Consider the following 27926-nt stretch of genomic DNA (forward strand, 5'->3'; position numbering starts at 1 on the left):
AGCAATGTCCACAATAGCCAAACTATGGAAAGAACCTAGATGTCCATCAACAGATGAATGGATGAAGAAGATGTTGTATATATACATAATGGAATACTATGCAGCCATCAAAAGAAATGAAATCTTGCCATTTGCGACGACATGGATGGAACTAGAGCGTATCATGCTTAGCGAAATAAGTCAAGCAGAGAAAGACAACTATCATATGATCTCTCTGATATGAGGAAGTGGTGATGCAACATGGAGGCTTAAGTGGGTAGGAGAAGAATAAATGAAACAAGATGGGATTGGGAGGGAGACAAACCATAAGTGACTCTTAATCTCACAAAACAAACTGAGGGTTGCTGGGGGGAGGGGGTTTGGTAGAAGGGGGGTGAGGTTATGGACATTGGGGAGGGTATGTGCTTTGGTGAGTGCTGTGAAGTGTGTAAACCTGGCGATTCACAGACCTGTACCCCTGGGGATAAAAATATATTATATGTTTATAAAAAATAAAAAATAAAAAATTTTTTTAAAAATTTAAAAAATAAAAAAATAAAACAAAACAAAGAGCAAAACAAACAAACAAACAAAACAAACAAACCAAAAAAAACACCTCACCTTGATGGAACGGCAAACTTCATGACCAAAACCTCTTTTGGAGGATGTGAACACTTTTCCCTGCACTGGTTCAGAGCTGCACAAGGAGGACACTTACAAAACCAAATCCTCCTAATTCAGGCAGAAGAGGATCCAATTCCTGAGATGCCAGAAGGGAGTCGGGGACAAGACTCGCAAGTGATGACACTGAAAGGAAAGGCTCCTGAGACCTATTCCCAGCCATCCTGTACATAGTAGGTGTTCACTGAGTGTGTTTAGTATTACTTTGTTTTATTACAGTAGCTACATTGTACCTAATGGGCTCTTCCCACAAATGCTATTCCAAGCATTGAGGTCACTTAAAACTCCACAAGCAACAGATCTCCCCACTTAAAGCCAGTCAGACCAAAAATGTCCGACTCTCCCTTTGGACTCAACTATTCCAAACTATGACCTCCTCTACTTTTTTCTTTTCCCACTTTGATGGGTTTAGTTATACTTTAAAAAAAGAAAACACTGGTGGTAGACTTTTTTTGTTTGCTTGTTTGTTTGTCTGGTTTTACAAGAAGACCTGAAAGATACAGAGAAAGCGTTAGTCCTCCTGTGGTAGGTCCAACCAGGCTCAGGCGTATGGAGAATTTACAAGTCAGACACCAGAGGCTTAGCTGTCCTGGAGGGGGTCTATGTAGCGGGAGGGAGGACAGCTTCTTTTTCACTCTTAATTGTTCCCTGCTGTAACAAGAACCAAACAGAATTTACATCTCAAAAGAGTAAACTCTTACCAAAGTAACACTCTAATTGCAAGACTAAAATACATTTGTTGCAAAAGAAAAACAACAAATTGAGGGAACATTTATAACTTCAACCTACAGAAATTACCACTGTTAATTGCTTAGCAATACTTTGCATTTCACTGTGTTCAAGGACATGAAAACAAACAACAACAACAACAACAACAACAAAATAGATCTAGAGAGAGGTGGGGAATTCACATTATTTCAAAGAACAGGTGTTTCTCAAAGTCACTGCAAGGAAATCTTTCTGTCTCTATATAGTTAAGTTGAGCTCCTCCCATTTCTGACCTGTGGGTCCTAGTAAAAACCCTCCAGAAATCCCTTTCCCACTGAGTTGATGATGAGACACTATCAGTTTGAAATATCCCCTGGATAATGTACATTCACTAATGAGCCATCCAGGAGAAACAATGGATATCAAGTTCACTTTCACATCATTGCTAGCACTGCCCTCACCACCCCCCACCCCCAGGTAACTGAGCCCCATCCTGCACCCTGAGCTGCCCTCCTGGATAAGCCAGCTTGAATGGCGCTTGGCTGATGGGTGTTTTATGTTGCAGGGCCTGGGACAGCAGGCTGGATCAGACCCCAAGGGTCAGAAGTTATTGGAACAGAGGAGAAGACTATGGACCTCTTTTGTAAATATGGTGCTTCTTCTCCACACCTTGTTGATCTCTACTGGTTTCAACAGTAGCTAGGCCAGGCACTGGGATATAATCACTACAGAGGGTGGGGATGCTCTGGAAAAGGAGATGGCCAGTTTTGCCATAGGAAGGTTTTATTCAAAGCATGCAGTAAGGGCAACACATTTGTACATCAGAAATCTGGTGCCTGCGGACACTGACCTGTATCACTGTGCTCTGAGAGAGATGCACAAGGAAAATGTCACGTACAAGAACACCAGTGCACAGGAGAGGGGAGGTCAGGGCACAGCCAGGCACACCTATGCTTTTTCTAAGGTGGTAATTAGGAGATACTGGACCTGGAAAGGTCTGTTCTAACAATATAATAGCTATTTAATTGTAGGCAAATAGCTTGAGCCTTTGGAATTTCTATTTCCTGAAATCAGAGATAATTATTTTATAAGCTGTTATAAGACACAGCTTCAACACATGGGTTAAGCGCCTGGCATGTCCTGTGTGCTCAAGAAATAGTAGATACCTTTTTGCTCTCTCTCAATAACTAACTTTGGCCTCAAAGACCTTTCTATCAATATCTGAGGATCTCTTTTACACCACACTGGTAAAATAATAATAATAACAATAATAACCCTAAAAGCACACATCCAGGACCCATGCCATCACTAGTCACCGTGATATGCATTGAAGAGCATGTTCAGCAAATGCAAGGGTAAAAGGACAAAAGGACCCTGAGGCATTCATCCCTGAGCTCATGGCCAGGGGCAGACCTGCCCACCTGTGCCTCCCAGCCTGCCATGGGCACTTGTGGCTCCCTCTTCAGCAGAGACTGAGCCACCATCGGGGCTGAAGGTGGGGAGATGGACCTCAGGGAACATGTGCCAGATGCTTTGGGGCCAAGGAGAAGGAGTAACAGAAGCCAGGCTGGGTGCTCTCCTGATGTCCTGCCCATCTTCTTCAGATGGGGTTGTTCTAAATGGTCTTTCAGGATCGTCTAACTGTGACTCACAGATCCAACCTGCCCTGTACTTGCTCATTGTCATGTCCTCTGCAGAACGCAGTAGCACCCAGAGAATCACTCAGTCTCAACCCGATATATTTACAAGAGGAGTTTGTGGCTCTGAACTGCAAATACTTTACAAGTAATCCCACTTAAGTTCTTTCATGGTTTGGGTGCCACCCCGGGGGGGAGATGCTTCAAATGATTTTTTCCAAAGAAGTTCAGACTCCTCCAGGAATGGACAGTTTCCTGAGAGACGGCAGAAAGCAGCCAGGACCATCATTCTCATCATCTCGACTGTGAGGTAAGGAGACTCGGGAAGTATTTCTGTACATTCAGGCTGCCCATGGCAGGAAGAATTTAAAAAAAAAAAAAAATACAACCTGGTGTTATAAGTGAGAGAAGGAAGGATAACCAGTTTCCTAGTGGAAAAGAGAAGATTGATAAAGCAAACCATTAGCAAATATAGGGAGAAATTAAAACCGATTCCTGTTTTTATGCCATGACTTGAAATACTTGCATCAAACCAGTATCTTTTTTGGACTTTATCATGTTCTGCTTACTGGTTTAATCCTGTGCCTAGATCATGTTGCTTTGTTTGGAGTAAGTTTTTATGTAATAAATAAGAAAATTCCTGGGGCGCCTGGGTGGCTCAGTGGGTTAAGCCTCTGCCTTCAGCTCAGGTCATGATCCCAGGGTCCTGGAATCGAACCCCGCATTGGGCTCTCTGCTCAGCAGGGAGCCTGCTTCCTCCTCTCTCTCTGCCTGCCTCTCTGCTACTTGTGATCTCTGTCTGTCAAATAAATAAATAAAATCTTTAAAAATAACTAAATAAAAAAATCTTTAAAAAAAGAAAGAAAGAAAAGAAAATTCCCATTTTAATCTTTTTCAAATGTAGTTCACAATTCCAGGATATTTGTTCTATCTTATTCATTTTGTCTGGTTCAAACAATGGAATTCTGATTGGAATCAGAACATGGGGACATTTGACATTTTAGGACATTGTGTTTTCCTATATAGAAATGTAATCTGTCAGTTAATTTATTTAGGTCTTATTTTAGCCCTTCAAAAGTAAATTTTGCTCATTTGTTTCCAGAAAAGTTGAGGAAATGAAATGAATCATGATTAAGTGAAGAGCAAATATCTCATCTTCTGTGTTTGCTTCTCTCTCTGAGCAGGGCAGACAGCCAACAGAAACTGGAGCAGCATTCCCAGCCCACAAGGACCTAGGAGGGAGATGATCCTATTTTTAATGGCAGTGACACAAGACTATTGGTTTTTATCTTCCAGACACAATGCTGGGAAAGACCTTGTTCTTTGAGCTTTCCTTATGCCGGAGCTCAAGCAGAAAGCAAGAGTGAGAGCCCCAAACAGTAAGAGAAACATGGCTCTCTGTGGGACATAGACACAGGTACCAAGTTCTGCCCTACGATCACAAGGACCCTGGCACCTTCAGTGACCCCACAAGAAGGCCACTGACTTCTGCTACTAATCAGCACAAAATGTTTTTCATGTTTATAGCTGAGGCTTTTCTGTTTCCTTCTCTCTATGCACTTTGTTAGGTAATAGAAAATATTTTAGGCATAAGGCCTATACACAGCTTACTATCTAATAGACATGAGAATATCTTACTTGATATAAGCAGCAATTTTTTTCTTACCAATAAGCATTCACCTAATGAGAGCTGAATGAAACGGTGACCCATGTGTGGAGAGGCATATTTATAGCCAATGGTTAGAATTTATATGGAAACAAATTTCAGCTAGAGTTTTTTCAAAACAAAGTTGAAAACTATGAAGTATAAAATATGTCTCACTACAGAAAATATTCAAAGAAAAGTGGAATATCCACTTTCCAGTGATGTTATAGAAAGAATTACATATGATGTGATTTTTGCAAAATTAAGAATTTTAAGTTTTGAATGGGAAAATGCCATAAAAGAACCAAACAACTAAAATACTTGTAAAATTCACCACCAATAAAAAAAATTACTTCCAGATTCATGGAAACTGGAAGTGGAGTTTGTATTCGAAGCATATGTAGTAATTTAAATGAGGGGCATTCTAGGTAGGGTAAACCTATTAATGGAAAAATCAAGAAATAATAAGCAAGAAAAGTTTAGGAAATTAAAAGATTTTAATATTACTAAAAAGGATAATTTTTATTGGGTAGTACTGTGAGATAATATGAAATGCTAGCTTGAGGCAACTATTAGTCCAAGAGACTACACAGAACCGGGTTTCCTTTCAGACAAAGAAATCAGATTATCTGTCTTTACCACAAACAAAATTAAGGAATAACTTAAAATTGTTTTTCAGAATGATCTGCTCATCTACACTTAAACTGTTAGGTAACATTAAAGATTTAATTTATAAGCACATTTCTAAATGTATGGAAATATTAGATTTCCATAACAATCCATTCAAAGAACAGATAAATTTTCTTTTCCCTGAGCAATTCAATCAGCAACTAATAGTCCATATTGGAGAAAACAAAAAATCTAAACACTTTCCCAAATGTGTTTCCATTTTATGATCACTTTCCAGCCTGAGTTTCATTCGTGGGAAGGGGAGATTAACCACCTCTCCCCATTCATTGACCTCATAAAGAACAAACTTTTAAATCAGATATACAGACCAAAAAAATAAAACATAGCTACATTCTGCTTCACTTTATACTTTGTTCTCTTCCTTGTCTGGCTGCAAAAGCCCTTGCATGATTTTCATTGAAAATAACTCCTGAATTCACATGAGATTTTACCCTCCTTTGAACCTGTACTGATGTGGTTCAGCTATGTTCCCATCTACTTTCTTGCTGTTCAGGGGATTAAATTGCCATAAGGATAAAACAGGCAGGAAGTCCTTAGATGTTAGGGTTAAATTCTAATTTGCCCCCCTGTGTCTTTCTTTTATGAACATGAACATGTTTGGTGTCTAATTTGGTTTAATCTTAGAAAAATATGGTTTGGTATACATAAAACAGAATGGTTCTTTAAGCAGCAATATGCTAAGTTTTTAGGGATCTTGTAGCTCTGTTTTTCTACTAATTGGTGCAGCTTTTGAGAATCAAGTAAACACTTTTAAAAGTAGACATTAACATTACACTAAAACTGATATGGTGGTTCTGTTTTTTTGGTGATTCTATCTTATTTCCACATCATTCAGGAGAGAAATGCATTCTTTAAAATTAGAAACTGACAACAGTGAGAAAAAGAAATCTATGTTATCAAATGGCAGGCTTTCCATAATAATATTCAGTGATGGATGAAAGAAGCTTTCCGTCAAAGTTTGCACCATTTATTTTTATGAATATCTACAATCTACCCTGGAAAAGCAAGCAGTAGAGTTAGAAAAATCCCACTCACTCCGGAACCTCTGTTCCTGTCAAGGGAAGATTTTTCTCGGTGCAGAATGCTGGGTGATGCTAGACTAGACTCATTTTGGATCTTGAATGGTGGAAGAGAACAAAGACAATTCAGAGGAAAGAGAGGAGAAAGAGCCACAGGCCATGCACAGAGAAGATGTGTCCAAAAGGTCACACTCAAGATTTGTTATTAGAATAAGCTTACAGCATCTCAAAACTAGAAACCAGTGTGGAAAAGAGGGTACACACAAAGATGCAAGAAATAAGTTAGTATAACTGTTTTGCAGACAGATTTCTTTAAGTGGACTACGGTGTCTTTCGTATTCCCCCCCCCAATATTTTTGTGAGTTGTGTAAGTTATTAACTGTACATGTGGGAGCATCATTCATATCTTAGTCTAAGAGGCAGAGAAAGACAATGCTGAGATATGAAGAAAGACAGTTTTCTGAGAGCAACATCTGAGTCTGTAGATTCAGTTCTACCTGAAGCTGTAAAAGTCAAAATACTGTCTTTGGGGAATGACCCAGATGAGTCAAGATCCTGTCATTTATAACCAAAAGATCCATAAGTATTACAGCCAAAGTGGGGGAGAAACTTCTGCACTATTTTATGAGCTGAAATCATGGTGCATGTAAGCATTTTCTAGCCAAAATAATTAGAATTATATAAAGGCAGATAATCATCCACTTATCTTCATTATACTGAATATGAGTCATGTTAATCCTAAGTATGTTTACAAATTTCTGGCTGGAAAAATTTGGAAGAATACTGAAAACATTCATAGCTCTGCCACAGAAATAAGCGCTCATTTTTACTTGTTTCTCTTTCACTTTTTTGCGCATTATTACATCATATGGTAGGAACAATTTTATGTTCTTTTATTAGCAGCCTCATTTTTGTCCTTTAATACCTTGCATTCATAGTTTAAGCTGATTGATGATCTACTACTCTACACCATAGGCATGCCACACTTAACTTTATAATTTTCTTGTTTGGGGATATTTTGGTTCTTTATTTCTAATTTTAAATCACTTAAAATAGCATTATGGTAACCATCTTAAATCTAAATTTTATTCATTCATTCATTCATTCATTCATTCATTCATTCATTCATAAGCAATCTCTCCACCCAATGTGGGGATCAAACTCACAACCCTGAGATCAAGAGTTGCATGCTCCATGGACTAAGCCAGCTGGGTCCCCCCTAAATCTAAATTTTAATTTAAACTTTTCATCTTTTCATTAGGACAGCATCCTAGAACCTGACTTAGGTGTTCAATGGGTAAAAACAGTTAACACCCTTTTTGTTCCCTGCCTTTCTAATAACAAAACTCCCTTAAAACGTTTTCTAAATTTATTATCTCTACACTCTACCCCCTGTATACTGAACCCACTCCTGTCAGATTTCATTCCTCCCATTTCTCTGAAATTACTCTTGCTAAGGTCCCAAATGGGTTTCTGATTAACAAATCCATGATCCATTACAATTCCCTATTTTACTGAATCTCAGAAAAACGTGACATTGGGGTTACACTCTCCCTGAACTCCATCTTTGCACGAATTCTGGGACTCTGTGCTCTCCTAGTTAGCCTTCCACTTCACAAACCACTGCTGCCCAGTCTCCTTCTCCAGCCCTCCCCACTTCTTGCTGACCTCTACACATTGCATTGTCTCAGCGTTCAATTCTAAAATATACTCCCTATCCATATTCATCGTCTTTTTTTCCCCAAGATTTTGTTTATTTGTTTGTTTGTTTGTTTATCTGAGAGAGTGATCAAGAACGTGAGTGGGGTGAGGGATAGAGGCGGAAGAGAAGCAGACTTCTGCTGAACAGGGGGCTTGATCCCAAGACCCTGAGATCATGACCTGAGCCGAAGGCAGATGACTAATCACCTGAGCAGACCAGGCACCCCAACATTCATCCTCTTTTTAAATAATCTTGAAGGGGCTCAAGACATGCCACCCAAAAATATGCCACTTTGACATATTGGTATTTTGAGCTGAAGGCACTTAGAAAACAGCAGGAGCAAGAAGAGCTTTCTGACAAGCCCCTCCCCCACCACACACACTTCTTTTTCTTCCTAATAGCATGGGGTGAGACTCCTCTATGAAAGACACCCTCCCTATCCCAGAAAAGAAGCACTCCCAACACCAGAGCTGGAAACTGTGCAGACAGACCTTGTCAAATCATTCTTATCTTCCCCTCTTATCTACCCATATGTTCTAGTTCTTTGTCTGTAGTTGCTACTCTTTGTTCAATCCAGCATATAAGAGCTCAGGCCTGGCTGCTCCTTGGTCCCCTTTTTCCCACAAAAATCTTCCATGTACATGTGCACATTATTAAATAAAATCCACATGCTTTTTCCTCTGTTAACCTGTTTATTTTAACCTAATTTTCAGGCCCAGCTGGAGACCCTATGAGGGTGACAGTATGGCTCTACCTGCCCTATGATCTCACCTAGAAATATGGCTTTAACTACCACTGACTTATCCACTGATGACTCACAAATTTATGTCTTCAACCCAGCCCTTTCTGTCAAAAGCCAGGCTCATACCTACTGTTATCGGTATAGCATCTATACTGATGTCTAATTGGCATCCAATATTTAACATATCCAAAGCATAATGCCTGATTCCCTCCCAAAGGCCCTTCCCTTGCTCTTCCCCATCACAAAACAAGAAAAAAGAAAGCAGTATAATGTACCTAGTGATTAGAGCTAAACACCCTGGAGTCTTCCTTAACTTTTCTCTTTTCTTCATACCCCACGCTGTCAAACAAATCAGCCACACAAAAATTATTTCCTGTCAGAAAAAAAAAGTCTGATTTCATTTTTCAATTCAAATAATAATGCTACCTGCTGGGTTTCAGTGAAAATAATGGGGGTCGGGGCAGGCCACCCCAAATTATGTCATTATGGCATTATGGCATATTGATTACTTTGAATTAAAGTCACTTAAGAAGCAGCCAGTGCAAGAAGGACAGTCTGAAGCTCCTCTCTCCCCCTGAAAGCAGGAAATAAGTTCCCCATGTGAAGGGGTACACTTCCTGAACCTGGAGGGTAAAAGCTATTCTTATTGCTGGAGATAGGGAATTTAAGGCTGAGAAGGCTGCCTAAACAAAACTTATTACTTCTTTACTAATTTACTACTTCAAACCTAAACCCCTTTGTCTCGTCAATTCTTGATAAATGTATTATTTCTATGGATAAAAGATGGAAAAACTGGCTTTGTTCACTTCTTTGAGACTCATATATCTTTGAGCTCCTCTGTGTACAAATAAATGTTTTCCTTCTGTTAATCTGTCTTATGTCAGTGTAATTATTACACCAACCAAAAAACCTAAAAAGGAAGAAAGGGAAAAGTTTCTCTTTTCCCTGCAAAAACCAATTAGTTTCTAAATGCTAATTCTAAGTTGATAGATAGATAGATAGATAGATAGATAGATAGATATAGATAGAGAGATAGATGCAATGAATCTTGTCTTGAGGTTGTTGCCTAATTGAACTATATCCCTGTCTTATTATAGTTCTTGCCTACCTGTTAAAGAATTCTCCCTCCGAAGAAACAACGAATTATCTACTTGTGTGGTACTTTGGAGATTTTGGCACTCTGGAGTAATATACCATAGTAATAAGATTTGGCATGGTTGAAACGTATACTTTTTTTTTTTTTTTTTTAAGAGAAGGGTCGAGTGGAAAGGGAAATGGGAAAGCTGCAGTACGACATTGGGATCTCAAACATGTTCTAGGGCAGAGCAGTTTGAAGAAAATCATATACACAGCTAGATTCCTTTAGATATTATCTATGCCTACATAACCCATGGGAAGTCTTTGTACAACTCTGAGAGTACATGAACCCCAGTTTGAAGACTACTTCTCTAAAATGGGACACTATCACAACCTAGTAGAAGTATCTAGAAGAGATACAAGTTCTTACAACATACAGAGAAGTCATCCTTTCCACCACTACACACACACTGATTTGAGATGCTGTCCATCATGTACTAAATATTCAAATACAGTTGGGCCTCTTTATTGACCTGCCATTCCATTTAGTTGACCTATCTGCCTCCTCTTACTATGCACTTAAGAATTTTCCTTCCTTTCTCTTTCTTTTTACTTTTATGCAATAGAAGATATGCTCTTTTCTTCCACATGTTCTTTTAACTGTTTCTTGGTTTTGTGTATAAATGCTGTATTTAAGTTTTTGTTTATGTTATAGCCTGTCTTTTGATAGTGGTTTTTTTCTTCTCTTTTAGGTACTCTGGTATATAATCATTTCACCTGCAAGTGTGCAGGTGATATTTTACTTCTTTCTTTCCAATTCTTATGTTTCTAATTCTTTTTCTCTGAGCAAAACACATTATTTAGTAGCTCCAACACAAAGTTAGATAGTGATAAAGATAGCGGATTTTGTCTTTCTCTTAAATCTCATAGGGAAGTTCCTAGCATTTCCCGATAAGTAGATGCTGGTTTGGGCATGTGCATTTTTTTTTTAATGTTAAGGAATTCATTAATAATTTTGTTAGTGTTTTTAACATGAATATGTGTTGTACTTTGTCACACAGTTTTTCTGCAGATTGGAGATGTTCATATGATTTTTTTTCCTAGCTCTTATGCCAGTTGTTAAGCTCTTATGTCAGTTATTAAGCTACCTAGCTCTTATGCCAGTTATTATTAATACTTACCTCTTGCACTTTGCTTATATTAAGTGCTGATGCTATCACACACTGCCCCCTAGAGTTAGTGAACTTTCTATGTGTTTTTCCAGTCTCCCCAACAGTATAATTTGAATATTTTATTTTGTAATATTTAATTAAACATACTTCCAGGGTTAAGTTGAATGGACATCTGGTAGCAGGCACTCAACAGCTGACCTACTACAACCCCTGTCTATCATTTCTCTAGAAAATTGTCAGTCCCCTTGAACTAGACACATTCTTGTGTCTAGAAAAAAATTCCAAGGGAAACTCTCATATAATTGTTACTTCTTCCAAATAACTGAAACAATTCCTTCTATTCTTCCCAGACTAAATTCCTACCTTTGATAACATCCCTGGTAAGTGTCCTTATCAGTAGAGAGAAAATTTCAAGAAATACACCCAGAAGTTTGGCTAGCATTACTGTGTTTCCAGAGTTGGTTCCAGAAATCGGAAGACAGGGGAAGGTAGAGCACAGTTAATTTTTGACTCTGCCTCTCTGAGAGGGAGCTAACTCCAATCTGAGTTACAACTGCACTGCTCTTCAGGAAAAATATTGAAAGAAGCAGTCTCTCAATTGTACATAATTTCATACATGAAGAATGGAAGACCAATATCCACAATTAACATCAGAGAAGATCACAGCTCTTTACTCATCACCAACTCTCAGCCACTTATCTCAGGCCCACAGCAAGAAGTGAAGGAGAGAAGGATGAGGGTAGGTGTGCCCAGGCCAATGCTTTGTCCAAGGAATAAAGCCGAGGAAATCTGGTTAAGTGGTAGATGCACAGAATCGTCAGAGTGAGGACTGGATGCAAAGAAAAGAAGAGAACTTTCTTCCTTAATCTCTTTCTTCAGTTCCTAATCCTTTCTGTAAATATAGGAAACCAGAAAACAGGGTTTCAGATAACTAATATGTAAAAACTAATAGGAGAAATTACTGGAATTTGCACAGATGTCCATCAAAATACAAGAAATACGCAGATTTTTGCAAAAGCACATTTTTTTTAAAAAGCACGTTTTTAAAAAGAATTTTCCTTATTAAGCACCTGGGTGGCTCAGTCAGTTAAATGTCTGCCTTTGATTCAGGTCATGATCTCAGGGTCCTAGGACCAAGCCCCAAGTCAGGTTCCCTGCTCAGTGGGGAGTCTGCTTCTCCCTCTACCTCCACCCCTCCCCCTGTTCATGCTATCTCTCTTCCTGAAACGAATGAATAAAATCTTTAAAAATGAAAATAATTTTCCTTAATTATTTTACGTTCCTTGGAATAAACCCCAGAGGGACACCTGGCTTCCCTGTAGATTTCATTTCCAGAGCTACATCATACCCCTCGCTTGGCTGTTCCCCTCCGCCTCACTCAGGTTAGCTGGACACACAGGAGCATTTTCAGCATGAGCCAGATACCAGACTGCTTTCTCACATCTGAGAACATATTACAAGAAAAGATATTATATTTCTTTTCTTTATATTTTCAGAGGGAATTTGGAAATGGTCTAACTTTTTCAGCTAATTAAAACCTGTTCAGATTGAAAGACATAACAAAGCCATGGCAGACACTAACCAACTAAGGGAAAGGATCAGAACTTTTCTCAACTTTTGATTTATGCCCCTCAGAATATAGTCAGGCGTCATCCAGGCAAAGAACTTCATAGATTTCCATTAAAGGTGGGAAGTGAGAGGAAGAGAGTCCCAGGCACGAAGAATATTCCGACAGTCACCCCTGAAGAGCATTTCGGCACTATGTTTTGTTGTCTTCCTTTTTTGTTTGCTTTTTCCCTCTCCATATGGTCTATCTTCCTTTGATCTACCAGAACGAGTTACATCGTATTGTGGAAAAACTGGAAAACAGTTTAATAAAAAAAAGTTGAGACCACATGGGGGCAGTGCTTCCATGGGCAGAAGGGACTGGCTGGGAATTAGAACTGTGTGATGGGAGAAGCAGGAAGGAGGATATTCAACAGTGAGTTTGACATGACAGGTCAGATTTTGATTGGTTGTGAAAACAGAATGAAGATCAGCCAAGCTTCCAAGCCAAAAGAAGCAGAAGAATCTACAACAGCGAACCAGTCCCACGGAACATGGTCAGCTCCAGGTCTCCAAACTGAATCCTCAGAGAGTCCAGGAAGAAGCAGGAATGGAGATGCCCCTGAGAGCGTCACTGACCTTCCTGTGTGTCCAGCTAACCTGTGAGTGAGGGGGAGAGGAAGGGCCAAGGGCGGGATATGGTGCAGCTCTGGGAATGAAATCTACGGGCACCCCAGGGATCCCTCTGGGGTTTATTCTAAGGAATGTAAAATAGATAAAGGGAATTCCCTTAAAAATAAAAATAAAAATAACAGTTTCTCATGTATGAAAATCTTCTCACTCCTTCTGAACAGGGTCAAATGGACAACCACCAATGGAACAGAGCCCTCCTGCCCTGAAAATTCAGGAAGGCAAGAGCTTCACAGTGAACTGCAGTTACAGAGAAAACACTTTGGGTTTTTTCCAATGGTTGAGGCAGGATCCTGGGGAAAGTCTCCACATTCTGATAGACATGCGATCAAATGAGAAGGAGAAGATCAGTGGAAGATTCAGAGCCAGTCTTAACAGAGAGGATCAGTACTTTTCCTTGCACGTAAACGATTCTCACCTCCAAGACTCAACCACGTTCCTGTGCGCAGCGAGTAGCACAGTGCTGTTCAGACACCTGTGTCCTGCACGCAAACCCTGCTCAGACCTGCACGCCCTTCCACAAGGGCTCCAGGGCACTGACTCTAACTTTGAGCAAAGGGAAACACGAGGGGCTTTTAAATAACCTGATGTCAAATATTTCATTTGAAGATCATGGGCAAAGAGGTGTTGTTTTCAAATACCATCTAATGTATTTTGTTTCTCAGTGTGAGTCTTTCCTCTGTTAAAACTAGTCCAAAATCCTGAGGCTCAATATCAGAAAGGAGAGAGAACTAAAGAACAAAGAGAGAACAGAATAAAATTTTTGCCCTTGAGCTCTTTTGTAGACTTTTACAAATATACCGAAAATACAAAATCTTAAAAGCCATGACCATCAAATTCAGTAGTGAAAGAAAATAGATTTTGACATTATGAAAAGATTGCCTTAGAAGATCAAGTACCAAAAGCTGAGGGAAAATGGTATAAAGTTTATAAAGGGCAGAGTGTAAAGATAGCACAGTGTGATTGAAAATCTGGTTCCTCCTGAAAAGAGGATAAAAGTCCAACTGGCTGGCTAGGGAAGAGTCTAAGGGGGTATAACCAGAAGTTATAAGCCAGAGGTCTTTGGAACGTGCCCAGCATCTGTTCTTCTCTAGGGTCAGAACCCTGAGCAGGTGAACGGGAGGAGGGCGAGTTCCACTTGGGGTGACCATGAACTGAGGAGCACAGTGTTTGGATCACTAGGTCTCACATCAATACCCACCACAAAGCATCCACCACAAGGAAGTGTCCAATAATCACGTGGACAAGAGGATCCATCCAGAGAATGTCACCAGCCTGTCTCTCGTCTATTTCAATGCTTAAGCAGGTTTGTGAACAGATTAACCAAGGTGACAGTAGTTCACTATGAGCCCAGAAGCATGGGTTTTCTCTCACTACATCAGCTTTAGCTCTTTTGCTGCCAAATATCCAACCTGTCAACAGCAGACACAACACTTAGTTTTCAATACATAATAGCCTCTCGGGGAGCCAGCCACTGGTTGCCAAATTGATTACACTGGACCACTTCCACTCTGGAGGTAGCAGAATTCTCTTCTTACCAGGGTTAATACATACCCTGGGCATGATTTGCTTTCCTGCCACACTGCCACACATAGCAGCATGAACTGAGGGCTCAGGGGGGCTACTTGATTATCATGATGATTATAGGATTTCAAATCCCTTTGCATCAACAAATCTACTTAACAGCAGGGAGGTGTGACAATGGACATGTGGGATACTGATGGTCCTACAGTATTATCCACAAACCACACTGGAATGATCACTTAAAGGTCAGGGAAATCCCCAGTTAGGGACATTGCTCTGAGAGCTTAGAGAGCTATTCTTTATGATGCTATGTTCCTATTAGATCAAATACATGGGTCTGGGAGCCAAGGGGGTAGAAGTAGGACTATCTCCCACTAGCTCTCACCTTCAGTGACACACTTGGATGTTGATGCTTCCTGTTCCCACATCGTTCTGGACTAGAGGACCTATTTCCCTTTGAAGGGAAAGGAAAGGAGGATACTGCCACCAGAGAAACACAGAGAAGTTTTCACCTCATCTAAAGTTTTATATACCACTTGGTCATTTGGAGGTCTTCATGCCAGAAGACCATAAGGCCAAGAAAGGAGTTACTACTCTGGCAGCGGCAATCAGTTTTGATCATCATGAGGATACAGGGTAGTTGCTACCTAATGGGAGCTGGGAAAATATGGCTAAATCTCAAGGGATTCACTGGGATGACTTTTAGTGCTTTCGTGGCAGTGATTACTATAAGTAGGCGATTGTAGCAACTATGACCTAACAAAGGAAGAATAATGAGGGGCTTAGACCCTTCAGGGATAAAGATTTTGGTTATGTCACTGAGATAGAAATTTAGACCAAGGGGCGCCTGGGTGGCTCAGTGGGTTAAGCCTCTGCCTTCAGCTCAGGTCATGATCCCAGGGTTTTGAGATCAAGCCCTGCATCGGACTCTCTGCTTAGCAGGGAACCTGCTTCCCCCTCTCTCTCTGCCTGCCTCTCTGCCTACTTATGATCTCTCACTCTGTCAAATAAATAAATAAATAAATATTTTTAAAAAAGGAAAGAAAGAAATTTAGACCAAGAGATGTATTAGCGAAAGTTTGGGAGGATCAAGAATGAGTGGCGTAGAAGATAGATGGAGAGAGATACTAAATATGAATTACAGCCATGAAATCAACTATTGCAATTATAATTTGTCTCATTAATCCTCCTGTTAATCTTTTTTTTTTTTTTAAAGAACTGGTGATCTGAGTGGATTTAACATAGAGCCTAAGTGGATCTCAGCAGTGCAAGGGATGGGGTATACAGATACTATTGGTGTTCTCCTCACATCCCTCTTGACAATCACCTCTACATACTGAGAAACCCAGGAGCTCTGAGAACTGTTTTCTGGTCATGGGAACAGATGTGGCCAGTGTGTGCAAGGCTAGCCAGGTGGGCTGGAGAGTTAATGCCCCCGCAGCAGCCCTCACTCAATGATGGACAACGAGTATACGGATTAATTCTCCAGGTCCTTCATGGATCCCTTGGAATAACTCCAAAGAGTGTGCTATGCTGTCTTCCAGAGTTACCGGCTAGATTAAGCTCCAACTGGCAATAGTAATAATTGTCTTACTGACAACTCCCTGTACTGGCTTCTTTCCTTCCCTGATTCACTTCCTACCAATGTTTCCTGGAATGACCTGCAAATAAACTGCTTATACACAAATCCTTGTATTGGACCTGCCTTTCAGGGATCCAAAACCAAAGTACAGGAATTCAAATCAGGGGCAAGGATAGAGATGATCTAGAAAAAATAGGTTTGAGGGCTCTAGAGATTTTCACAGCCTCATTCAGGGCTGGTCCCAATGTCTTGACTCCCTGCACATCTCTCTGAGCGGAGAGACTTGACCACTAACTTCTGTGTCACAGAGAACCTGTGCTCCTCATACACTGCCCCCTCTGTCACAGGACCCCATTTATACTCCGGCTTGGGCACTCCAACTCTGGAACTACATGAATAACTCTGTCACTCCCTTTGAAAAAGCAAAATTCTAAGGGATCATAGTTCAGTGTTTTAAATGTTTTGTTTTGTTTTGTTTTGTTTTGTTTCACTACATTTCCTCAAGATGGAATGAGAGTGAGGAGGACAACTCTTTATATGAGTTGTGAAAGCCAACTCAGTGCTGCGAGAACTCCTACAATGGTGTTTGTGGAGTTTCCTGGTGCAGCACAAACAAGGGCTTATTTTTTTAAGAATCCATGGAAAATAGGAGCACACTCAGACAGGACATGTCCTGCTTCTGAGTCTAGTCAGTGCTCTTTTCCAGTTATAGACATTGATCTTTTTCTCATTCTCTCTGTGAATAAATTGTAGAAATATAAAAAATGAATACATTCGTATAATAAAGGTATAATCACCACTCATAACTAATTGTACATATTTATCATACTTGTTCTGTCATTTTTGGTTTTTTTTAAAGATTTTTATTTATTTATTTGACAGAGAGAGATCACAAGTAGGCAGAGAGAGAGAGAGGAGGAAGTAGGCTCCCTGCCGAGCAGAGAGCCCGATGCAGGACTCTCTGAGATCATGGTCCTTTGAGATCAGGACCCTGAGATCATGAACTGAAGGCAGAGGCTCAACCCACTGAGCCACCCAGGCGCCCCTCGGTCATTTTTGTTTTTGAAGAAAAGAAAGAAAAATTACAGAGTTTGCTATCGTTGTCAAGGAAACCCTGCCACTTCTGCCCATCACCCCAGGTCTGACTCTCCTCCCCAAGAATGGGGCATATCAGAAATAAATTTGCTGGCTCCATTCTCCTTTATTTCATCCCAGAATAGAAGAACTCAGGAAACATTTTACATTTTCACTTGAAATCATATAACCAAAAGCCTATTTTCTGAAAGGGAGACCAAAAAAGTAAAACTTTAAAAAAAAAAAAAAAAAAAGCAAACTTTCCTCAGTAAGATAAAATCAGGCACCCACCTGTCAGATCATTTCCGGCTCTGAAGCAGAAGTGCCACCCAGTGCAGAGGAGGGCCCAGATCAGAGCATGAGACCCCTCTTCACCCTCCAGGGGAGCGCTGTCAGCATGCCGCTTGTCAGCCTGCTGTGGGCAGCCGTGGTGTCCACCTGGCTTGGTAAGGAAGGTGTAGATCTTTTGTGTAGTGTTACCTAATGGGACTGGGAAGGAGAGAGTCCTAGCGCTGGAACTGCATCATCTCAGAGCCCAGCCATGGAGAAGCAGAAAGCAGATATGTTCTGCCTGGGGTTTGGATCAAAGGCGGCTGGGGGATGAGACTAGCTTGTGAGTCTGCCTGCCTTATCTGCCTGGTGTGAGATACCCTCTCCTCTTTCCCACAGGATCCAGCACAGCCCAGACGGTCACTCAGACTCAACCAGACACGTCTGTGCGGGAGACAGAGACTGTGACCCTGCACTGCACGTTTGACACTAGTGACACTAATTATTATTTGTTCTGGTACAAACAGCCTCCCAGTGGGGAGATGAGTTTCATTATTCGCCAAGAATCTTATAATCAAAAGAATGCAACAGAGGATCGCTTCTCTGTGAACTTCCAGAAAGCACAAAAATCCTTTGGTCTCAGGATCTCAGACTCCCGGCTGCAGGATGCTGCGACGTATTTCTGTGCTTTCACTGGTAGCACAGTGACATGAGCCACGGGGAGAGGCTTACAGAAACCTCAGACCTCAGTGGAGGTGTGGAGGTTGGGGGAGTGGTGGGTGGTGGCTAGGGTACTAGGAACATAGAAAATCATTGACTCCTTTTGAAATAAAACCTCTTTCTTTCTGAATAGAAGAAACACAAAGAGATGGATGTCTGCAAACTATGATCCTTAAAACAACGGTAGAAATAACAATATGGGTACTGCTTTCCAGTTATCGTCATACATTCCGTCACATGTAACCCTCATCACTTTGTATGGTATATGTAACAGATCAGACTTCCTAAGCATGTTTTCTGTCCAGCAAATCTTTGTTATTTGTCTGGGAGCTCGTACCTCCAAAATTCTTAAGTTTTTCCATTTTGCTAGTTGGTGTTTTTTTTTTAATTGCCATTTATGTCCAAAACTGAATCTCTCTGAACAAGATACCTATTCTAGAACATGAAGGGTAGGGGTGCCTGGGTGGCTCAGTCAGTTAAGCATCTGCCTTTGGCTCCAGTCATGATCCTGGAGTGCTGGGATCGAGCCCTGCATCCAGTTCCCTGCTCAGCATGGAGTCTGCCCTCTGCCCTGTATTCTGCTTGTGCTCACTTTCTCTGTTTCAAGTAAATAAATAAAAAAGAAAAAAAAAAGAACACAAAGAGTGTAACAGTTGAAAGCATAACCAGGGAAGGGGTCCACTGGTCCTATCATGAACCTAAAAGAAGACCTAGACCCATGGTACCCAGGTCAGACAACTTAGAGGATGATAGAATGGCCTGTTAAAGGCTCAGTTAAGAAGCCAGCTCAACGGCATCATCCTTAGTGGTTGGAATGCTATAGTCCCAGAAGCAATAATATTCATTAAACTGGTGACTGATAAGGTGACTGGCACCTTGGTTAAAATACAAAAACTTAGAAATGAAGGAATGGAAATATACCAGACTCTTCTACTATCACAGCCTGTACTCATTTCCAGAATTTGTGTTTTGCTTTCCCACAGCCCTAGGCTCTGCTGGATTAAGGTTCCCAGGACCCAGGGGAAGAAGGCTTCTCCCAGAAGCTTCAGTGAGGGTTCCACTGAACGTGCAGCTGTGGCTGCTACCAAGGCCACTTTGAACTCCTCATGCCAATGGTCCAGAAGGCAAAGAAAGGAGGGGTAGTTGACTCTTATTATCATGAAACATCAGGTTGTTACTATACAGTGAGGGCAAGGAGGGACTCTAAGAGTTTCACTGTGGGTACTTCATGCTCAATAAAAACAGCAGGTGGCAGTTGTGGCCTGAAAAGGACAAAGTGATGAAGAACTGAGACACCTCTGCAATGAAGGTTTGGGTCACCCTATCCAACCAGCAATCTAGGTACACTTTATGGGTTACCCTGTCAGGCCAGCAATCTAGGTCCACTAAAGTGCTATCCAATGGCAGGATATCTAGAGAATGTGGTGGTGGAGGGAAGAGACCATCAAGGAAGATAACCTTGGTACCAGTTAAAGAAGTGGGGCCTGGACGTCCTGTGGTGCAACCCCCCTCTATTGAGTGTTTTAGATGAATTTCAGCCAGCCATGACCTTGAAGACTCAGTGACACAGTGAAAATAATACAGGGCAGGCCCCCACATGAGTAGAGCAAAGAGAATATTGTAACAAAGATGTCATGTGTTTTGTGCTCACATGCAAATGCCCAGCTCTGATTTTATCAGTAGGTATGTAGATCATTCTATGGACACTCGGGCTCCTTCTCTGGTTAATAACACCCAACATGACACCTGCACTATGTACTTTTTAAATTTCCTACCCCAGAGCCTCTTCTGACTTCTCAGGAGTTCACTCGGGCCACAGGGAAACATAGCCCAGAAGTAGAGGAGAATTACCACTTGTGCTGGCAAGGCTCAACCAGTGGGGAGAGAGGACCTGCATGCCCTAGCTTCCTGCCCTCCAGCAGACAGTCTCTGAGAGGCATCCTATGTGCTTGCCGGGAGAACCTGGCAGAATCAAGCCCCCAATCTCATGCTATCAATTTTCTCACTCCTGCTTCCTCAGATCTCTTCCTAAACAAACTACCGTCACCCAAGTCCTTGCTTCAGGCTCTGTTTTGGGGAAGACAAAATTAACATATTCTTTGAAAATTTAATAGAGAAAGAACAGAAGAGAGTTCAAAGCAAATTTTCCTGGGCTGATTGCTAATAACAGCAGGTGGGTACTTGAGCAATTAATTAGAAACATAGAAGATGTCACCTTATTTTTTCAAAAGATGGTGAAGCAGATCACATTCATGAAACTCCAGTCTCTGCAGATGTGTGATCATGTCTTTTCAGTGCAGGAAAACTTTACGTACCAAATCTACACTCTCCTGTCATTATCCCTTTCCCTGTGTCTGTTCACCCTCTACTAGTTAAACCTCATTCTTACTTCATCCCCAAACATCACTCTATTCCAGTCCATCTAGCCTCCTTACTGATCCATAAACACTTTACGCTCTTGAATTTCTTGCATTTTTTGAATTTCTTTTCAAGTTCTCTTTGTTGAGTATAAACAGAATTCTGAAATTTATATAAAGAACAAATTTCTTGACTAAACAAACCAAGTTCTTTTCTGTGTAGAGAAATAAATTATACTAATTGTGTCAATTATTACTACTTTGGCCTAAAGAGGGCACTGCATGCATTCGTTGATAACAGTTTTTTACAAAAACCTGTCTCATGTTCCAGCATCTAAGTTCCTCATACATACCAAAAAACTGGAACAAACACATCTTTATCTGAAGAATCTAAGTCAGATGTCCACATTCTGGAATCAAATCCTCTATGGGCTTACGAAGGCCAAAACATAAATGAACTTCTAGAAGCAATATTTATGATCTAGTGGCTTCAGATGGGATGTGTGCTGGGAGAACTTATGTCATCAGGAAGCCAGAGGACCCAGAAGTTTTCAAGAACTAGCCTCTGTCTTTCATAGAAGGGACTCAAGGAACAAATGAATTTTTGCAATCCACTCTTCAACATTTCCTTTTTAAGAAAATTGACCGTCAAATGAAAAAAAAAAAAAAAAGTCCTTCCTAAAATGGACCATTCAAGAAGGAAAGAATTTTAATCTTTACTATAATTACTTGCATAGTATTTTAAATCCAGGGGTATAGTATGGAGAGCATCTATAATAAATCTGGTACCTTGGTTTTTGTTCTGGTTAAACAAGGCTTTGGGGCGCAAGGGATGATTAGCAGCCTCCTCCCATATTAGCCCCAGCTCCACCACTCCCTGCATATCCAGACTGCCCACTCGAGAGACTCAGCCATCTTTGTGCTGAAGGAAGCCCATGGTCCTCAGAGAACACTCAAGTGCCCTGGGCCTTATCCCTGCACTGGGGCCACCACTTGGGAGCTAGTAAACAGTCCCCATCACCATCTCTGACAAAAGAAAATTGTAAATGAATATAATTGATACACATCAACGTATAAAAAAATTTTTTTACAAGCTTTTTGTTCACTGTATTTTTAAATAAGTAAATGAGATCATGAGAACACTAAACACGAGATGTTGAAGGTGATTGGGGCTGAGACCCTCATTGTTCTTCAGTCAAGATCCACCCAAGCAAGAGGGAATATCTTGACGTCTAGAGCAGCTTCTCCCACTTGGGCCATTAATTGTTTATGTGCCTTAGTTTCTGCCTCTGTAAGTTACCCCGTGACAACATGGGAGTAGTCATGTGATGTCCACATATTTTCTTCTAGTTCTTACTCTTTAGAGTCTAACTAGCTGACTCTCATATAGTCTCACTAGCTAACTCTTGGGAGAAATGACAGCAGTTGCCAGATCCTGTTGATATCCCAAGGGAGCACAGTAGACCTTCTCAGACTGCCCAGGTGGGGCACTCCTTTTTGTTTTTTAACCTCTTCTCCTATTCTTTTTGCCCTTCCTTTCTGTTTAATATTCTATACTCCTCTTTGCTCACCATTTTCTATGGATTTCCTGAATGACTCTACCAAATCATTGTTCTTATTTCAAACAAACAAAAACCCCCAAAATAAAAACAAGGATCATCTGGACATAATACCTATTAAAAAAAAAAAAAAAAGGAGAAGGAGGAGAAAGGAAAAGGCAGCTTTCTCCCCAGCCCCATATTTGCCCACTTGAAAGCTTTTGCTTATGCATTATCTTGTTCAATCCTCAGAGTTCAACAGTCAGATCAGCTGTGGCAGCTAGGGACTGACTGGATAAGGATAGAAAATACTAAAATTCTTATTGTGGGGCTCAGAGAAGCAGAAAAAGATCTAAAATACAGCAAGAGAGGCCCTCTGGTTTGGGATCCCCAAACATCATTATGTGCACAATAATGGGGGTAAGAGGTAAAAACATTCCCTCCTGAGATCCTCATTTGTGAGTTCATAGCTTCAAGGGGACTGACATGGAGAAAAAAGACAGTCCATCATCTAGAGTTTTCTAAAAAGGCTGAAGAGAAGAAGGGAGAAATTGTAAAATATATCACATTTTACCAATGTTGTGGGACTCTGACCAGAAAATGGTAGGCATGGCAGAAATTTAATCGCTAAACAAATAGGAAGAAGAAAGGGGCCATCTACAGCAATTTACCAGGCTGTACTGTAAGAAGTTTTCTGGGGGCACCTGGGTGGCTCAGTCTGTTACATGTCTGCCTTCAGCTTGGGTCATGATTCCAGGGGCCTAGGATCCATCCCTGCATCAGGCTGCCCACTCAGTGGGGAGTCTGCTCATTCTTCCTCTGCCCACTCCCCACCCATGTTCTCTCTCTCTCTCAAATAAATAAATAAAACCTTTAAAAAAAATTTTCTGAGGTCAAGAGTGGTGTCTGTGGTCAAATGCCTTCTGTTTACCACATTTCCCAAGTGGAAATTATAATAAACAGGTTGGGGGAATTGAGGCTACCATTCCCTAGACAGCAGGACAGCTTTTGCCTTCTCTTTTTTTCTCCCTTCTTTAATGCTGAGGAAAGGTTTGCATAAAGTTGGACCACAGAGATGGCCTTTTCTAAGATTGGATGACAGAAACTCAGTAGGAAGTGAAAATTAATGCAAATGAAGGGCTCCTTGCATCGTGAGTTTTCATTTTTGTTCAACTTCCTCCTCATAGGAGAATGCATGCATGAGGAAAAATGACATGGCAGTGAAACACTGTCCGGTGTGCAACATGGAGTGCTCCCAAATAAGTTGTATATCAACTGTACTAATTCTTCGCTCACACAAGCTATGTACACAAAAATCCTTACAGGAACATTTGCCTCCAGTACTGGAGAGTTGTGGAGCTCCTTGACACTCCCTAAGTGAGGTATTCTTTTTTTTTTTTTTTTAAAGAATTTATTTATTTCACGGAGAGAGAGAGTATGTACAAGAATGCAGCTGGGAGGGGCAGAGGGAGAACGAGAATCCCAAGCAGATTCCCACTAAGCATGGGGCCCAACGTGGGGCTCCATCCCAGGACTCTGAGATAATGACCTGAAGCCAAGAGTTAGCTGCTCAACCGACTGAGCCCCTGAGTGGCCCCCTAAGCCAGGTATTCTTAAAGAAGAAGGAGGAGGAGGAGGAGGAGGAGGAGGAAGAAAAGGAGGAAGAGAAAGAGGAAGAGGAGGAGAAGTCTTCAAGCAAATAACAGTTAGTTATCAAAATCCTGGTTCCAGTTTTCTCTAGACCATCTGAGCATTGCTGTTGTCTTTATTACTGTTTGGAAGTTTGGAGGAATCAAGACCTGAGTTATGGCATCCCAGAAACCATTATGATATTGGCTTCAGGACTTTAAAAAAGAAAAGAGAGAGAAAAAGCAAGCTGACCGAGAAAGCCAAAGTCATTCCATTAGCTTTGCCTGTCTTTTCCCCACCCACCCCATCCACCTCTCTTAGATTAGGTCATGGCAAAAAAAGTTTTGCAGCTTCTTCTCTTCTTGATTTTTATCTCAGAATAAGTTACAGTTCTGTCCTCTCTTTTCATGTGGCACTATAACCAAACTTTTATTCTCTGAAGCCAAAGACAAAAAGCCTTGACAAACTTTGAGCAAGGCATAACCAACTACCCACCTGACATACTGCTTCCTGTCATGGAACAGTGAGGTCACCGAGCACAGCTGATACTCAAGATTCAGATCAGAACAGGAGCCTTTTTCACCCTGCAGGAGAGAGCTGCTGACATGGCTTGCCCTGGTTTGCTGTGGGCACTCGTGATTTTCACCTATCTTGGTAAGGAAGACACAGCCTTTTGCTTTTACTATTACACAACATGACTGAGAATTAGGGAGAAAGATTACAAACACAGGCATTTTACCTCTCGTTGATTCTGGCTATTGGGGGCAAAGAAGCTGATGGATATTGCCTGAAGTTTGATCAAGAAAAGGCTGGGGGATGGAATCTGCCTGTGCATCTGCCTGCCTTATCTGCCTGGTGTGAGATACCCTCTCCTCTTTCCCACAGGATCCAGCACAGCCCAGACGGTCACTCAGACTCAACCAGACACGTCTGTGCGGGAGACAGAGACTGTGACCCTGCACTGCACGTATGACACTAGTGACACTAATTATTATTTGTTCTGGTACAAACAGCCTCCCAGTGGGGAGATGAGTTTCATTATTCGCCAAGAATCTTATAATCAAGAGAATGCAACAGAGGATCGCTTCTCTGTGAACTTCCAGAAAGCAAAAAAATCCTTTGGTCTCAGGATCTCAGACTCCCGGCTGGAGGATGCTGCAGTGTATTTCTGTGCTATCACTAGGGGCACAGTGACATGAGCAGTTGGAAGAGGTTTACAGAAACCTCAGACCTCAGCATAGGTGTGGAGGTGGGGGTGGGGCAGGGGATAGGGGGAGTGTGTGGGGTACCAGGATCACAGAGAGGAAATCATTGACTTCTCTGGAGAAAAAAATACTGTTCTATAGGACTGAAGGAAACACAGAAAGGATGTCTGTAAGTCCTAGTTCTCAAAATAGTAATGGAAATAATGAATGTACACAATGTGTTACATGTTCGCAGAGTACCCTCACGTGCATTTGTTTCATTTAACCCTGATGGCCCCATGTGTTATACAGACCAGGTCAGACATTCAATTCAGTGATTCTCATAGCTAGAACCAAAGCTACATTCTAGAATCGTGCCTTAACCTTTTCACAGTGTATGTTACTCATTTTGCTATTCATCTGAACATCTGATCATACCAAAGGCAGCATATCCAAAATTAAATTTCCCCACGAATCTTTTTTTTTCCATTATTTTTCCTCCTCTGCCTCTCTCAGGATTCAGGCACACAATAAAAACCTGCCGCCACTGAGTCTGGAGAATTTCTCCACCCTCCACCTCCTATCCTAGGATATCTGATTTTTTTGATGTGTAACACATTATTCCTTTCTAATTACAAAACTGAAAAAAAAAAAAAAAACAAAAACCATCATGTCTATCTCATTGTTTCCCAACTGCTCTATCAGCCATTCTCCCTGACTTGAGTCTAATTTTACCCTGTATTTCTTAAACATCTTTAATGCACCACTGGTCCAACCTAAGAAAATGAGGAAAACAAACAATTGTCAAATAGAATTTCACATGCTGTTAACACTCATCAGCAAATGCTTAAAAAAGGGGGGAAAAAGGCAAAATTCTAGTAATGCTATCTCTTCTTCTAATGAGGCAACTTGGGAGGAAGTGGACCATTTAGAAGAACCAAATCCCAAATCACCAGAATCACCACCCCGAATGCCCTGAGATGTGGGGTGTGTCTGGACCTTGAGAGAAGTCCATCTTGCTTATGCAAAAGAAAAAAAAAAACAAAAACAAAAACAAAAATCAGGGCACCTGTGTAGCTCCGTGGATTAGGCCTCTGCCTTCAGCTCAGGCCATGGTCTCAGGGTCTTGGGATGGAGCCCTGCCTTGTGCTCTGTGCTCAGCAGGGAGCCTGCTTCCCCCCTCTCTGCCTGCCTTTCTGCCTACTTGCGATCTCTCTTTCTCTGTCAAATGAATAAATAAAATCTTTAAAAAAAAAAAAAAAAGAAAGAAAGAAAGAAAAGAAAAAAAAAAACAGTCAGATAGAAAAAGTAATTCCAGCATTTCTTTTTAAGTCCATAATTCCCTTAGTACATAGTGTTTATTGTTAAGACCCTTGCAGAGTATTTAATTCCATCTGCCCACCTTGAGTGAGTGGGAGAGACTTGGATAAGATATTCTGTGGCTGAAACACTTAGTCTGCTGAGTGGGTCTGGAGCTAAGGATGGAGGAGTGTTTAGAAGGAGTGGTGGAAGTTACTAGAGCTAGGAGATGCCAAGGGGAACCAAAGCCAGATTGCTAAATAACAACTAACAGCAAGTATTCACAAGAATACCTTGTCACCCGTGAGTTATCAGTACTAGCATGCAGAACTCAGTGCCGAGACTGAAACCAGAGCCAGTGCTGGTGACATGCAGAGGAGCTTTGGGATTCCTTGTGCCTTCTTCACAGTCTTCTTTGAGATCTTCTCTACTGGCTGCTTTAGGCCAAGACCCCATAGCTCAGGGCCCCACTCATAGTCCCATCGAACAACTTGGAGTTGTCTGGAACACCCCCCTTTAGTTTCACATGCTGGAGCCTGAGGGCAAGACACGTCTCCCATGCTCCCCAAATTCCATCCCCTCTGATCACTCACTGTAATCACATTCCTTCCAGCCTCAGCTCCCAGAACACCACAACCCAGCCCCGGCTCACACGCCTGGAAACTCAGTGAAAGAATTATGTCTCACACAAGTCAGATAACACTGGGCCGTTCAAGGTTACCCTCTCCTATATCCCTCTTAGGTCCAAGTAGTCACCAAGACTTACAGATTCAGGCTAATTGTTAAGTTTCGTATCAAAGTTTGCTTCTTCTTTTTTTTTTTTTTTAATTTATTTGAGAGAAAGAGAGACATACAGTGACAGAGATAGAAAAAGAGAGCACAAACAGGATGAGGGGCCGAAGGAGAAGCAAACTCTCCACTGAGCAGGGACCCTGACATGGGGCTCGATCCCAGAACCCTGGGATCATGACCTGAGCCCAAGATAGGTGCTTCACTGACTGAGCCACTCAGGTGGCTGAAAGTTTTTTCCATCGTTGCTGCTAGGGCCTTCACAGAGCTCCTCTTGGTTGAATTAATTAATTGTCATCTAGGGATACACACCAAAGGGGCAAACCTAATACTTTATGGGACTTACATGTGTTTTTTACTGTACCCCCACTGAAGTGCAAGCTTTAGTTTTCAGAGACTGTTTTATTCATTTCGATAGCAACAGTACCTACAACATTACTTAATTCACAGATATGATTTTTTTTACTTTTTTTAAATGAGGTTAATTAATTGATGCATTTTCCTCATTAAACAGGATAAAATAAAAGTTGATTCTGGGCTAACTCAGAGGAAACAGAGACTATGGTATAATTACTATTATTAGTAATAGTAATATTACGATCAATATTGAATAGTAGTTGACAATATTGTATTAATAATAATAATAGTAGTAGTAGTAGCTGATATTTACTGC

At 41.1% G+C, this 27926-nt stretch overlaps 2 gene segments (V, D, J or C); both read left to right on the top strand.

Moving 5' to 3' along the window:
• LOC116591114 overlaps positions 1–27926 on the top strand; it is a 373928-nt gene that overhangs the window by 125432 nt on the left and 220570 nt on the right.
• LOC116591112 lies at positions 24437–25185 on the top strand. The segment is given in 2 exon segments: positions 24437–24635; positions 24867–25185. Coding segments are annotated over 2 exon segments (363 nt in total).

Source organism: Mustela erminea, chromosome 5 (assembly GCF_009829155.1).
Source record: "Mustela erminea isolate mMusErm1 chromosome 5, mMusErm1.Pri, whole genome shotgun sequence".
Taxonomy (NCBI): domain Eukaryota; kingdom Metazoa; phylum Chordata; class Mammalia; order Carnivora; family Mustelidae; genus Mustela; species Mustela erminea.